Genomic DNA, 15,865 nt, shown 5'->3' on the forward strand with positions numbered 1-15,865 from the left:
CTGGGAGACTGTATCTAATATTTTCTGGGTCTAATGAACAAATAAAGCGAGTTGGGTCCCACACAATCGCTGTTTACGGAATCCATGTTGATTCCTACAGAGTAGATTCTGGGTTTCCAAAAACAACATGATATGCGAGCAAAAAACATGTTCTAAAATTCTACAACAGATCGATGTCAGAGATATAGGCCTATAGTTTTGCGCATCTGCTCGACGACCCCTCTTAAAAACTGGAACCACCTGTTATCTTTTCCAATCATTTGGAACCTTCCGTTCCTCTAGAGACTTGCGGTACACGGCTGTTAGAAGGGGGGCAAGTTCTTTCGCGTACTCTGTGTAGAATCGAATTGGTATCCCGTCAAGTCCAGTGGACTTTCCTCTGTTGAGTGATTCCAGTTGCTTTTCTATTCTTTGGACACTTATTTCGATGTCAGCCATTTTTTCGTTTGTGTGAGGATTTAGAGAAGGAACTGCAGTGTGGTCTTCCTCTGTGAAACAGCTTTGGAAAAAGGTGTTTAGTATTTCAGCTTCATGCGTGTCATCCTCTGTTTCAATGCCATCATCATCCCGGAGTGTCTGGATATGCTGTTTCGAGCCACTTACTGATTTAACGTAAGACCAGAACTTCCTAGGATTTTCTGTCAAGTCGATACATAGAATCTTACTTTCGAATTCACTGAACGCTTCACGCATAGCCCTCCTTACGCTAACTTTGACATCGTTTAGCTTCTGTTTGTCTGAGAGGTTTTGGCTGCGTTTAAACTTGGAGTGAAGCTCTCTTTGCTTTCGCAGTAGTTTCCTAACTTTGTTGTTGAACCACGGTGGGTTTTTCCCGTCCCTCACAGTTTTACTCGGCACATACCTGTCTTAAACGCATTTTACGATTGCCTTGAACTTTTTCCATAAACACTCAACATTGTCAGTGTCGGAACAGAAAATTTTCGTTTTGATCTGTTAGGTAGTCTGAAATCTGCCTTCTATTACTCTTGCTAAACAGATAAACCTTCCTCCCTTTTTTTATATTCCTATTAACTTCCATATTCAGGGATGCTGCAATGGCCTTATGACCACTGATTCCCTGTTCTGCACATACAGAGTCGAAAAGTTCGGGTCTGTTTGTTATCAGTAGGTCCAAGATGTTATCTCCACGAGTTGGTTCTCTGTTTAATTGCTCGAGGTAATTTTCGGATAGTGCACTCAGTATAATGTCACTCGATTGCTCTGTCCCTGCCACCCGTCCTAAACATTTGAGTGTCCCAGTCTATATCTGGTAAATTGAAATCTCCACCTAAGACTATAACATGCTGAGAAAATTTATGTGAAATGTATTCCAAATTTTCTCTCAGTTGTTCTGCCACTAATGCTGCTGAGTCGGGAGGTCGGTAAAAGGAGCCAATTATTAACCTAGCTCGGTTGTTGAGTGTAACCTCCACCCATAATAATTAACAGGAACTATCCACTTCTACTTCACTACAGGATAAACTACTACTAACAGCGACAAACACGCCACCACCAGTTGCATGCAATCTATCCTTTCTAAACACCGTCTGTGCCTTTGTAAAAATTTCGGCAGAATTTATCTCTGGCTTCAGCCAGCTTTCTGTACCGATAATGATTTCAGCTTTGGTGCTTTCTATCAGCACTTGAAGTTCTGGTACTTTACCAATGCAGGTTCGACAGTTTACAATTACAATACCGATTGCTGCTTGGTCCCTGCATGTCCTGACTTTGCCCCGCACACTTTGAGGCTGCTGCCCTTTCTGTACTTCCCCGAGGCCATCTAACCTAAAAAACCGCCCAGTCCACGCCACACAACCCCTGCTACCCGTGTAGCCACTTGCTGTGTGTAGTGGACTCCTGACCTGTCCAGCGGAACCCGAATCCCCACCACCCTATGGCGCAAGTCGAGGAATCTGCAGCCCACACGGTCGCAGAACCGTCTCAGCCTCTGATTCAGACCCTCCACTCGGCTCTGTACCAAAGGTCCGCAGTCAGTCCTGTCGACAATGCTGCAGATGGTGAGCTCTGCTTTCATCCCGCTAGCGACACTGGCAGTCTTCACCAAATCAGATAGCCGCCGGAAGCCAGAGAGGATTTCCTCCGATCCATAGTGACACACATCATTGGTGCCGACATGAGCGACCACCTGCAGATGGGTGCACCCTGTACCCTTCATGGCATCCGGAAGGACCCTTGCCACATCTGGAATGACTCCCCCCGGTATGCGGAATATTTGTGTATAAGGAAGTGGCATCAATTGTTACAAGGATGGTTTCCGGGGGTAACAGAGTGGGTAAGGATTCCAGGCGCTCGAGAAAGTGGTTGGTGTCTTTGATGAAGGATGGGAGACTGCATGTAATGGGTTGAAGGTGTTGATCTACGTAGGCAGAGATACGTTCTGTGGGGGCTTGGTAACCAGCTACAATGGGGTGGCCGGGATGATTGGGTTTGTGAATTTTAGGAAGAAGGTAGGGGTGCGGGGTGTCGGTGGGGTCAGGAGGTTGATGGAGTCAGGTGAAAGGTTTTGTAGGGGGCCTAAGGTTCTGAGGATTCCTTGAAGCTCCACCTGGACATCAGGAATGGGATTACCTTGGCAAACTTTGTATGTAGCGTTGTGTGAAAGCTGACGCAGTCCCTCAGCCACGTACTCCCGACGATCAAGTACCACGGTCGTGGAACCCTTGTCCGCCGGAAGAATGACGATGGATTGGTCAGCCTTCAGATCACGGATAGCCTGGGCTTCAGCAGTGGTGATGTGGGGAGTAGGATTAAGGGTTTTCAAGAAGGATCGAGAGGCAATGCTGGAAGTGAGGAATTCCTGGAAGGTTTGGAGAGGGTGATTTTGAGGAAGAGGAGGTGGGTCCCGCTGTGACGGAGGACGGAACTGTTCCAGGCAGGGTTCAATTTGGATAGTGTCTTGGGGAGTTGGATCATTAGGAGTAGGATTAGGATTATTTTTCTTCGTGGCAAAGTGATATTTCCAGCAGAGAGTACGAGTGTAGGACAGTAAATCTTTGACGAGCGCTGTTTGGTTGAATCTGGGAGTAGGGCTGAAGGTGGGGCCTTTGGCACAGTATATTTTTATTGACTTTTTAGCACCCATATTATTAAACAGTAAATTAATGCTAGAAGTATTTTTTAGTGTCTTTGTTGGAGAGTGCATTCCTCAGGTAGGAGTGCAGCCTTTGTCTTGCAACAGATAGGTACAATGCAGTGTCATCATTTCTAAGAATTTAGTATAATATTTTACCAGTGTATGATACTTCTTAATATTTCTCATTGTTGTGAAAATAGTACAGGGTCCATGATACATTTCAGTGAAGAAACATGTAAAACTGTGTGGAAGGAAACAGTTTTCATTTTAGATACTGTATTTTCTGTAATTTTCTTTTTCAAAGGTATGGAGACAAAAGTGGAATACCTTGATGGAATAGCTCTGATGCAGAAGGATTGCAAACCAGAAGTTATTTGGCATTTTCCTGAAGTTGATCTGCCTGAGGACATAAATGAAAGATTTCGTATTCTGTTTCAAACTCGAGAGAGGTGGACACTGAATGAAATATATCCATACATTGAGTAAGTTCGAAAAATATGTTAATATGAATATTTTTATGTTATTAATATACTTGATATTACCAGAAGTTGTGTAGACTATAGAACTCTGCTAGATAAACAGAAGCATTTAACAATTCTTGCACCTCTTTGACATGGGACGTCTTTTGCCTTCATATAAAAGAGTAGAGAGTTAGAGTGAGAACCTGCACTGCAGTATGAGACATATCACAAGCTTCAGTTCTGTGTCCTCCTCTGTTCCTCACTTTGTAAATGAGCTTCCAAATCTTCAAAGGAATGTTAAAAAATTTAATGTTTATTAATGACCCAAGCACATTAGTCAGAGACCCAAAACTCGGTTGGGCTGCCACCGGTAGCCTCGTTACTCGAGCTTCCTGCTTTGCCCTGTTGTGACAAAGCCAGCTGGGATATTTTTACTTCCCATCTTCTTTTGCCACCTGTCTCCTTAAAATTGCTTAGTTTTATGTATGTAATTGATTTTCTAATTTATTTTGACTATTCCTAGTTTAGTAACTTTTGTTATAGGGTGAAATCGGTAATTGTTTCGTAACTTAAATTCTATTGTTGACTTGTAGACAAATATAAATTCTGTACTAATTATAAACATTTGGAGGAACAACTACTAGTATTCTTGAAGGATCTGTTTGGCTCTATTTGAAAACATATTAGCAAAGCCAACCCTTAATTAATTTCAAAGTAATTAACAGTTTTGTCAAAAGTATTGTTTGTGTAACTATATATGTTAATTTCATTATTTAAAAAAATAATTGGGCTTAACGCTTGTAGCAGAAGAAATTGTTAAAAAGAAACAATTTTTTGATGTATTCAGTTCATTTAATGAGTTAAGTTTTAATTGTAATTTCTGCAAATTAGTCTTCGAACAATATGTAGTTTCAGCACCTACTGTTACCTAAGTAGTTCAGTGTTCTTTGCTATTAGTCCTCAATATCCATTGTTCTCCTTGAATTACTCACGGCACTAACTTGAGAAAGATTAAAACAAGCCTTAGCTTACTTTAGATGTTCTTGTAAGTCAAAACATCCTATTATTATGTTTATAAGTGAAAGGGATAAATTGACTATGTCATGTTATCATACTGCATTTATTGTGAACGACAGTAAGAACACATTGTCTTCTTTGTTTATCAACCTCTTTTTCCACAGTTGCAGGTATACGAATTGTATAGGCTAATTACAATCTTTCACAACTGTAGTGAAAGTATTATTAAGACCCTATTATGATATATCTGGAAACCAGTACCTGTTGAGACATAGGCGAATTTGTCTTATTCCCGTCTGCCTATTATGTAGAAGTAGATATTGTAGGCAGTGCTGCTTGTTGTTACCAAGTATCCTGATGTGTTCTTCAGCCATTTTTCACAGTGAATCATGCACTCTTTCAAATACATCTGGTTCTATTTAGACTTGTCACATGCTTTGGTCATGCGCTCCTGTATAAACGTCTGTGCAGTGTTGATGGGTTTGGCATAGCTTTTATATGTCCTCATAGCAAGAAATCCAGTGGATTCAGGACCAGTGTATGGAGAGGCCATGCAACCAGACCACCTATACCAATCCATCACCCTTGAAACTTTGCAGTGAGGAACTGTCACAAGATCTGTAGAAAATTGGATGGTGTCCAGTAGTGCATAAACCACAATCATTGTCTCTCTGCAAGGGTAACATTCTCCAGTAGCAGTGGTACTTCATTACAGAAATCTGTGATGCACAGCACCTGTTAATCTGTTTGCTAAAGTGTAAGTCCCTATGAGTCTGTCACTGACAATTCCTGCCCATACATTAATACCTCCATGATTGATTTAGGATTTGCATCTCTTGTCATGGCCTACACCACTGAATACTGCACATTACTTGGCACAAGTAAAGCAGCCCAATACTGGACAGGTAAGGGTTTCCGAAATGTAATTAAAGGAACTATTCTAATTTTGACCACTCTCACCTCTTATAGAAATATGAGACACTTTTTTCTAAACACCCTGTATCAATAGCTGATTACCTTCTTCTTGGTGTGAATATTGTATCATTATTTTGTGCATGACCAGCTGCTTCAAAGTTCGCAATGTTCACTACTAACTTTCCTTTTGAAATCTTCATCCCTTCTATGTACCATATAATATTATCATAAATAATCACAGTGTGTTACATATCGAGACACCACAGCTTTTTTCAGTATTGCAGGGATGGTTCAGCTGTTCCTACAACAAATATATCACCACAGTGTGTTGTGTTTGGAATACACAGTACATTTTCATACAGTACCAGTACCTCAGTACTAACAAGAAGTAGGACATGTGTGCTCATGAATTCAGTTTGTCTCCTTTTGATCCTAGGAACCCACCACCATCTCTGCCTTCACCTTCCAAAGCATAAAAGCATACAGCATATGAGGTATGTCCACAAAGTAAGTTCTGTTTGGTTATAAAAACAAACATGTGCAGATACAGAAAAAAACTCTTTATTTCAAAAAAATCTTCAACTGTTAAACTACTTTTCTACATAGCTTTCGAAATTTTGTAGGCATTTGTCATAGCGTGGCACAAGTGTTTGTATGCCTTCTTCATAGAAGGTTGCCATCTGTGTATTTAACCATGTGGTAACATATTATTTCAGCTCATCATCATCGCTGAAGTGTTGCCCACCAAGATGAAAGTCGCTAGGAGCAAGGTCTGGGCTGTACGCTGATGATCAACTGCGTCCCAGTGAAATGCCCGTAAGAGTTGTTTGGTCACATTCGCTGTGTGAGGTCGGGCGTTATCGTGGAAAAAATTACACCTTTTGACAGTAATCATTGGTGCTTGTTCTGTATTGCATGGTGCAATTTCTTAATGGTCTTGCGGTAACCATGTGCATTGATTGTTTGGCCTCCTGGTAAGAAATTATCTAGCAGAATGCTTGTCCTGACCCCCCCCCACCCCCCCCCCCCCCCCCCACCCCCAAAAAAAAAAGTGCATGTGACTTTCCGAGGTGTCAAGATTTGGTTAGGCTTAACCTCCGTTGGGGATGAAATGTGCCTTCATTCCATTGATTGCTGTTTTGTTTCAGGGGTGTCACGCAGTACCCAAGTTTCATCCCCCGTCACTATCAGAGATAGAAAACCATCTCCTTCGCCATTGTAGTGTGTCAAAAACTGAAGTGCACTGCCCATCCATTGTTTTTTGTGTTGTTCAGTAAGAATTTTGGGTACCATCAAACGGGGTGATTTCGGACACCGGGGCAAATTCGGACAGTATGGTTTATTTGCTCTTTACCACTGCATAGAAACAGAGTTACTTATTTTAACGTCCGTGCACCAGATATTTTAAGCGCAAGATTGCATTTATCACTTTCCACAAATTTTATTTTGCGTCGTTTCCCTAGGTGAATAACTGACGAACAGTCTCAGTGTTAAAAATCCTTGCATTATCGTAAAGTGAAAACTTTCTATTGTTGCGTTGACACCCGTTATTGATTTTCCTACTCAGGTGGTAAAGGATAGCAGCTCACTGATAGATAACTTCTTTATAGACCTAGATAAGTTTAACCGGATAAATGCTCAGCCTGTTGAGAATGGTCTTTCTGATCATGGTGCACAGCTAGTTACAATATATGACATAGCTCCATTCAGCAATACTAAACGGGCCTCCAAAGTAGTACATTCAGTCAATGGTTTAACAATTGCAAATTTCAGGGAAAGCCTACAGCAGTTAGACTGGGATGAGGTGTACCGTGAACCTGATGCCAATTTAAAATATAATTTATTTCATGACATTTTTGTAAATGCATTTGAAAACTGCTTCCCCAAGAAAATAGTTAAATATACTCGTAAGAAACCTTGTAACAAACCATGGCTTACTAAGGGTATAAAAATATCTTGTAACCAGAAAAGGGAAATGTATCTGACAGCAAGAAAGAGTAGTGACCCAGAAACTATCAAACATTATAAAAACTACTGTGTTATATTAAGAAAAGTTATTAAAAAATCCAGAAGTATGTGTATCATGTCTGAAATCAGCAACTCTGATAATAAAATTAAAACAATTTGGAATATTATTAAAAGAGAAACAGGTCAACCAAGAGCACAGGAAGACAGTATTACCATCAAATTGAATGAAAACTTTACAAACAAAAAGTCAGAAGTTGAAAATATTTTTAATAATCATTTTCTAAATGTTGTGGATATAGTAGGATCAAGGTGTTCATTAGAAGATGCTAGGCTGTTAATGGAAGAGGCCATACCTATGCAATTTGATTCAATTGAAATCTCACTCACTTCTCCCTCTGAAATTAGGAAAATAATAAACTTGCTTAAAAGCAAAAACTAACATGGAATTGATGGCATTTCCAGCAAAATACTAAAAGCTTGTTCTCAACAGATAAGTAAGATTCTCAGCCACCTGTGTAATAGCTCTCTGGAGCAGGGCATTTTCCCTGATAGACTGAAATATGCTATTGTTATACCTTTACATAAAAAGGGGATAGATCTGATGTCAACAATTACCGTCCAATCTCCCTTCTAACAGCTTTATCCAAAATTTTTGAGAAAGTGATGTATTCAAGAGTAGCTTCACACATCTGTAAAAATGAAGTACTAACAAAATGTCAGTTTGGTTTCCAGAAAGGTTTTTCAACAGAAAATGCCATATATGCTTTCACCAATCAAATTTTGAATGATCTAAATAACCGAACACCACCCATTGGGATTTTTTGTGATCTCTCAAAGGCTTTTGATTGTGTAAATCATGAAATTCTGCTAGACAAGCTCAATTGTTGTGGCATAAGTGGGACAGTGCACAAATGGTTTAATTCGTACCTAACTGGAAGAGTGCAGAAAGTTGAAATAAGCAGTTCTCATAATATGCAACGATCAGCACATTCCTCAAACTGTGGAACTATCAAGAATGGGGTTCCACAAGGGTCAGTCTTGGGTCCTTTGTTGTTCTTAATATATATTAATGACTTGCCATTCTATATTCATGAAGAGGCAAAGTTAGTTCTCTTTACTGATGATACAAGTATAGTAATCACACCTGACAAACAAGAATTAACTGATGAAATTGTCAATACTGTCTTTCAGAAAATTACTAAGTGGTTTCGTGTAAACGGACTCTCACTGAATTTTGATAAGACACAGTACATACCGTTCCATACAGTGAATGGTATGACGCCATTAATAAATGTAGACCTTAATCAGAAGCATATAGCTAAGGTAGAATATTCCAAATTTTTAGGTGTGTCCATTGATGAGAGATTAAATTGGAAGAAACACATTGATGATCTGCTGAAACGTTTGAGTTCAGCTACTTATGTAATAAGGGTAATTGCAAATTTTGGTGATAAACATCTTAGTACATTAGCTTACTACGCCTATTTTCACTCATTGCTTTCATATGGCATCATATTTTGGGGTAATTCATCACTGAGGAATAAAGTATTTATTGCACAAAAGCGTGTAATCAGGATAATAGCTGGAGTCCACCCAAGATCATCCTGCAGACATTTATTTAAGGATCTAGGGATTTCACTGTAGCTTCTCAGTATATATACTCTCTTATGAAATTGGTTATTAGCAACCAAACCCAATTCAAAAGTAATAGCAGTGTGCATAACTACAATACTAGGAGAAAGGATGATCTTCACTATTCAAGATTAAATCTAACTTTGGCACAGAAAGGGGTGAATTATACTGCCACTAAAGTCTTTGATCACTTACCAAATAGTATCAAAAGTCTGACAGATAACCAACAAGTATTTAAGAAGAAATTAAAAGAATTTCTGAATGACAACTCCTTCTACTCCATAGTGGAATTTTTAGATATAAATTAAGAAAAAAAAGAAAAAAATTAAATACAAAATAAAAAAAATAAAAGAACACAAAGTGTGTTGTTAAATTAACTTAATTATGTCATGTATTGGAAAATTTGACTCGTTCCACATCATTACGAAATATCGTATTCATGATCCATGGAACTAGTATTAATCTAATCTAATCTAATCTGAGCAGGAAGTTATTGTAGCGTAATTGTCGACGCGCTCAGTAGCTAACAGCATTGAGACAATTTGTGTACAAGTTTGTCGAGTTTCTCATGCAAGGTTATAAAATGACGACGGTTTTTGTAAAACTGTGTACTGTGTGGGGTGATTTCGGACAATGCCAAGAATGTATAAGAGCAGGAGAGGAGCTACAGTACAGTGTAATTATGACCCGGAACTTTTAGATAAAGCTGTTTGTGATATTCAGAGTGGTAAATTATCTTACAGAAAAGTGTGTGGTTTGTGTGGTGTACCTAAATCAACCCTACAAAATAAAGTGCAGAAAGCACATCTGAAAAAAATGGGAGGACAGCCAGTGCTAAATAAAGAATAAGAAGAAATGTTGAAGCAAGGTATCTTGAGGGCTGCACTTTGGGGATTTCCCTTGACTAAATTGGGTATTAGACATTTAGTTAAAGGCTCCCTTGATAAATCTGTCCGAAAAGAGAAGAAATTTCGTAATAATTTGCCAGGAGAAGAATGGGTGCATTTATTCCTCAAACTACAGTCAGAAGATCTTTCCGTTCGCTTAAGCGAAAATATTAAACAAGCTCGTGCAGAAGTGAACAAAGAGACTGTTAAGATGTTTTTCTCCAATATCAAGGCAAAGCTGGAAAATCCTCCCGCCTAGCAACATGATCAACTATGATGAAACCATCATTCCGTATCACTTACTTGTAACAAAGAACTACCTTAAAATGTGTAAAATGTCACCAAAATCAAATAAAAAGCATGTAGAATTAAAAAAAAAAGGGGGGGGGGGGTCAGCAACTGTCCGAATTCACCCTCTATATACTGTAACTTTGGACAGAGATTTAAAAAACACGTGTGTCTGAAATCACCCCAATCCATGGGGGTGACTTCAGACACTTTATTTAACTGCCTCAGATAAATATTCCTACACATACACTTTCTGGTTCTGGGATATTTTATTCGTTACACACACATACCCTACCACTTCCATAACAATCAATTGAATCTAACAATATATATGGAAGTTAACAATCAAAATAACGACAAAACCGTCCAAAGTCACCCTGTTTGACGGTACCCAACGTGAGCAAAGTTTCCAGATTTCAGTTTTTCAGTAACAATTTCATGAATTTGTGATCGCGAGATTTTCGGAACTTTCATAGCAAGGGCACTAAGTCTAAACTTACAGTTGTGCTTAATCTCTTCAATTGTGTGAACCAGTTCATCAGTAACCACAGACGGGCATCCACTTCGTTCTTCATCGTGCACTTGATCACGTCCTTCATTGAGCAGTCTGACCCATCTTCTAACCATTGAATCACTCATAGCATTTTGTCCGTAAACCTCGCAGATTTGCCGATGAATTTCCTTTGGTTTGACTTTCTTTGCGTTTAGAAAACAAATCGCAGATCTGATTTCACACGTGGCGGCATTTTCAATTGTGGCTGACATTATAAAGCAGCACTACAAAGCACACGTTGGTAGCAGCGCCCTGAAAATTGCGTACGTGCCTTCTCCTTGACTCAGGGTAACTGCCGCGCCTGCTCGGAACTGCGATCGTAGCACTGCCGCAGATAGAAATAGAAACGGAACTTACTTTATGGACAACCCTCGTATTTACAAACATTGTACTGCTGGAGGCAAGCTTGAAACTTGTGTTGCATTATTGGCAAGAAAAAATTGTTGTGGAAAGGATTTGTCATGTTATTCATTATTTAATGTGTCAGACATTTTATCAACGTACGTATTTTTACATTGCAGATTTACTGAAATAATTGCTGTGTTTTAATTCATACATTGAGAATTGTCACTTTTGGAAACCAAGTGAGATGCTCGGTAATTCCACTATTTCCCAATCTTTGATCCCACAAAAAATTCAGTCACACATATTTATCTTTGTACCTGATGGCATAAGAGCAGGAAACCAGTTTGTAAAATAATAAACATTATACACTGAAGAGCCAAAGAAACTGGTACATCTGCCTAATATTGTGTAGGGTCTCTGCAAGCACACAGAAGTGCCGCAACATGACATGGCATGGACTCAACTAATGTCTAAAATAGTGCTGGAGGGAATAGACGCCATGAATCCTGCAGAGCTGTCCATAAATGCGAAAGAGTACGAGGGCGTAGAGATCTCTTCTGAACAGCACATCGTGAGACATTCCAGGTATGCTCAGTAATGTTAATGTCTGTGGAGTCTGGTGACCAGCGGAAGTATTTAAACTCAGAAGAGTTTTCCTGAAGCCACTCTGTAGCAATTCTGGACGTGTGGAGTGTCACTTTGTCCTGCTGGAATTGTGCAAGTCAGTCGGAATGGACATAAATGGGACGCAGGTGATCAGACAAGATGCTTACGTACATGTCACCTGTCAGAGTCGTATCTAGACATATTGGGGTTCCCATATCACTCAATCTGCAGACACCCCACACCATTACAGAGCCTCCACCAACTTGAACAGTCCGCTGCTGACGTGCAGGGTCCGTGGGTTCATGAGGTTGCCTCCGTTCCGAACATGTCTATCTGCTTGATAAAATTTGAAACGAGACTTGTCTGACCAGGCAACATGTTTCCAGTAATCAAAAGTCCAATGTTGGTGTTGACAGGCACAGGTGAGGCATAAAGCTTTGTGTCGTGAAGTCATCAAGGGTACGCGAATGGTCCTTCAGCTCCGAAAGCCCATATCGATGATGCTTCATTGAAAGATTCACAAGCTGACACTTGATGGACCAGCATTGAAATATGCAGCAGTTTATGGAAGGGTTGCACTTCTGAACGATTCTCTTTAGTCATGGTTGGTCCCGTTCTTTCAGAATCTTTTTCCGAGCATAGCAATGTCTGAGATTTGATGTTTTATCAGATTCTTTATATTCATGGTACACTCATGATGCTCTGTCCCGTCGCTCATGCGCCGACTATAATGCCATGTGCAAACTCACTTAAATCTTGATAACCTGCAATTGCAGCAGCAGTAACTGATCTAACAACTGCACCAGACATTTGTATTGTATAGGCATTGCCGACTGCAGCACCGTATACTGTATTCTGCCTGTTTACAAATCTCTATTTGAATACACATGCCTACACCAGTTTCGTTGGTGCTTCAGTGTAGAATATTACACCAGCATTGTGTGTTTTTTTATTCATATTGTAGTAAGAACCAACAGGATAGTCAGTTAATGCAAGAACAAAATGGTAGTGGACTGAATTCCAGTTGAGCAGAAATTAATGTGAAAAGTCAGTTGGTAGTGGTCAAGGGAATATTATTTATTGCTATCGTGGAAACATTATTCAACTGTTGTGATTTTATACATGAAATTTTTTCATGTGGAACATTGTCCCAAAAGCAAGAGCTTCATCATTAATTTGGTAAAGACATTCAGCAAAGACATTAGCTGTAAGTAACGGAAAACAAAAATATCTTTTCCAACACAAAATAGCGATCTTGGATTCATATAAGAGGACATTCACAGTCAGTGAGCATAGAATACGAAAAGCCTGAGTATCTCATTATTCTCTGCAGCCCATGGAGAGTGACAAAGGTGATGAGCACTGGAAACCTAGTTCTTTGGATGGATGGTAAAGAACAAGAAGACATCGTCCTTACCACTCCAAAGACTGCTTTGGTTCATGTTTCTACACTAATCTTCCTTTATGCAAGCCTCTTCATATCTACGTAACTACTGCACCTTTCACTCATTTGCTTGCTATACTCAAGCCTTGATTTTTAAACCAAGATAACACATAAAACTTAACACCCTCATTGAGAGAAAAACTTCATGACTATTGGTTACAATAAAACTGTACACTCAACTAGCGAAAAAAAGATGAAGACATTTTATGGTGATGGCGATTCTCAAAGCATTATAACAACCTCCATGTGTTACAAATTGACACTGCTTTCTGTGTGAATACATAAAAGGGACTGTGTGTAAAAACAATGTATGCATCTCAGGGGAGCTGAAGCAAAACTGTAATATTTCTAAATATTTCTCATTTTAACCAAAGCATGTGTGTTTTTACATATGTATTACTTTGAATTGAGTGCACTATTATTTCACAAAATAAGTTTTTCAAAACACTTCATTAAAAAATTTAAAGTTTCTGAACAAATTTCCCTAATTGTATTTTGTTATCTTTGTTTTAGGCGTGTTGCAACAGAAAAAATGAATGTAAACGCTGTGCTTACCAAGCATGCGAGGGCTTCAACTGTTGGTGGTGTTAAGTGTTACAGTGCTAAACATGCTAAATGAAATTCGTTGTGACCACAAGAAAGAAAAGTCCATGTTTGTGACACACAGTATTTCATTTTGATTGAACCAGAATTCGGTAGTGTCAATTGGTAGGCCACTTTATCTTGTGGCTGTCATGTGATGTGCCCAGTAGCTTGTGTATTTAAATTTATGTGCTATTATGAAGGGGTGTGATTGTATACAGTTGATTCATCTAGCACAAACAGGAAAAGTCAATGTAGAAGCCTTCATTCTGAATAACTACATATTACAAAAATAGTGGAGAAAGCATAATTTTCTTTTAAATACTTTGTCTGTGATAATTTGTATTTTGTATACTTAAGTAATAAAAAAATAAGTAAGAATAGAGCTAATTAGTGGCACACTAATCACTATCAGTTCTTCCATTATGATGACTGTCACCCTGCACACCTAGTACAAAAATTGATCTCTCATGCCATTTCTCCTCATACACCTAACAAACAAATTGTCATTGCCAACCAGCCAGTGTTCAGTACTCCAGGTATGATCCTAATCCTTCAACCGGACTTTGACGAACTCTTTCCCTGCTACAGAAGAAATTTATTCACAGTTGCAAATACCCTAGACTTCAGCTGCACAATTTATTCGTGACATGAAAATTTGTTCCGGACTGGAACTCAAACCCAGATTTCCCAGTTTATGTGAGCGGTCATCTTCACTGCTTGAGCTATCGGAGAATGCCTCCTGGACCGACCTAAATCTCAGTCTCTCACCATGTGTGCTCAGATAGCCAAAGAGGTTAAGGCGACCGCTCGCATAAAGTGGGATACCCGTGTTTAAGTCCCGGTCCAGCACAACTGTTCACATGTCACAAGTAATTGTGCAACTGAAGTCTAATTGTATCATAGTTGTGAACACATTTTTTTGTATTCCAAACAGCTGTGTCATAACACACAGTAAAACAAAAACTCTGCAAAATAGTCTTTTCATACTCTTGAAAACATGAATAGCCTACCAAAAATTCTTCATCCTTGTAACACGTAGAATATAAGGGTTGAGTCCTGTGCCACTCCTAATTCATCACTACATATTCCACATATCTCTTTGAATGAGTCAGATCCTACAAAGCCTCCAATTGCCTCATATTTTAGCCTTACCCCAGGCATTTTCTATCTTCTTAGAGGTGTAGAAGTATCTACTAGCTGGACTGTTACTCTGGTCTCATCTATTAGAACTCCAGAAACAGTGAACACATAATATGAAAGAATAGTGCAAAGGAATTCAAATCCTCATTCATCATCTTGCTTCATGGTGTCCCTAAGTCACTTCAAATAGTCCATTGGCCATGGTTGGCTCTAAACCTTCCATTGTTCATGTAAAGTAATCCTCTATTTTTAACTGCTGGTGAGAGGATCTTAAGCTGTAACCTCATTCTTTTTTTCTTGCCTTTAGATGAACCATAAGTATATAGTTAGGTATTATACCAGAGATGATGCACTAAATTAACCTGCAAGTGACAAATAGCAAAGTAGTGTAATTTATTCTGTTGCGGATCAGGAATCCCACTACAAGGTTAGAAGGTGTCCTGATTAAATAATTGTCAATATTTTGTCTCATCTCTTAATAATGTGCTTTCAGTGCCTGTATAAGTAAAGTACATGAGAAAATCTTGAAACTAATATGATACTGGGAAGTCATAGATGGAATACAAATACTGGAAAGCTTAAACTATCTTGTAGTTGAGACACTGAGAATTTGTCAAACATGCAAACAAACGGAACTCTCTCTCTCTCTCTCTCTCTCTCTCTCTCTCTCTCTCTCTGTGTGTGTGTGTGTGTGTGTGTGTGTGTGTGTGTGTGTGTGTGTGTGTGTGTGTGTTTTCCTGCAGCGTAGCACAATGGGCTCTTCATTTGCAAGAGAATATGCCAAATAGTTATACTGTATATGTAGCAGCAGTGGAAAATCAATGCTTTTCATTTTTTTCTTATCTACTCTCTCTAATGCCTTCTTCATCGTTTTTGTTTACTCTCGTCCTCACTATAGGTGAATCCATCGCATCCTGGGTGAGAGTGACC

General features: G+C 39.2%; 1 protein-coding gene across 2 annotated transcripts in view; it reads left to right on the plus strand.

The window, feature by feature from the left end:
• The window catches only part of LOC124771313 (sister chromatid cohesion protein DCC1-like), a 118,425-nt gene extending 104,250 nt beyond the window's left edge, over nt 1-14,175 (plus strand). For both annotated transcript variants that reach the window (XM_047249319.1, XM_047249320.1), the window contains exons 7-8: nt 3,399-3,576; nt 13,724-14,175. In XM_047249319.1, the coding sequence (XP_047105275.1) occupies nt 3,399-3,576; nt 13,724-13,829 (284 nt within the window). In that variant the 3' untranslated portion in view covers nt 13,830-14,175. The remainder of the gene's footprint in view (nt 1-3,398; nt 3,577-13,723) is intronic.
• The last annotated feature ends 1,690 nt before the right edge of the window (nt 14,176-15,865 follow it).

This window comes from Schistocerca piceifrons, unplaced genomic scaffold (genome assembly GCF_021461385.2).
Source record: "Schistocerca piceifrons isolate TAMUIC-IGC-003096 unplaced genomic scaffold, iqSchPice1.1 HiC_scaffold_936, whole genome shotgun sequence".
Taxonomy (NCBI): domain Eukaryota; kingdom Metazoa; phylum Arthropoda; class Insecta; order Orthoptera; family Acrididae; genus Schistocerca; species Schistocerca piceifrons.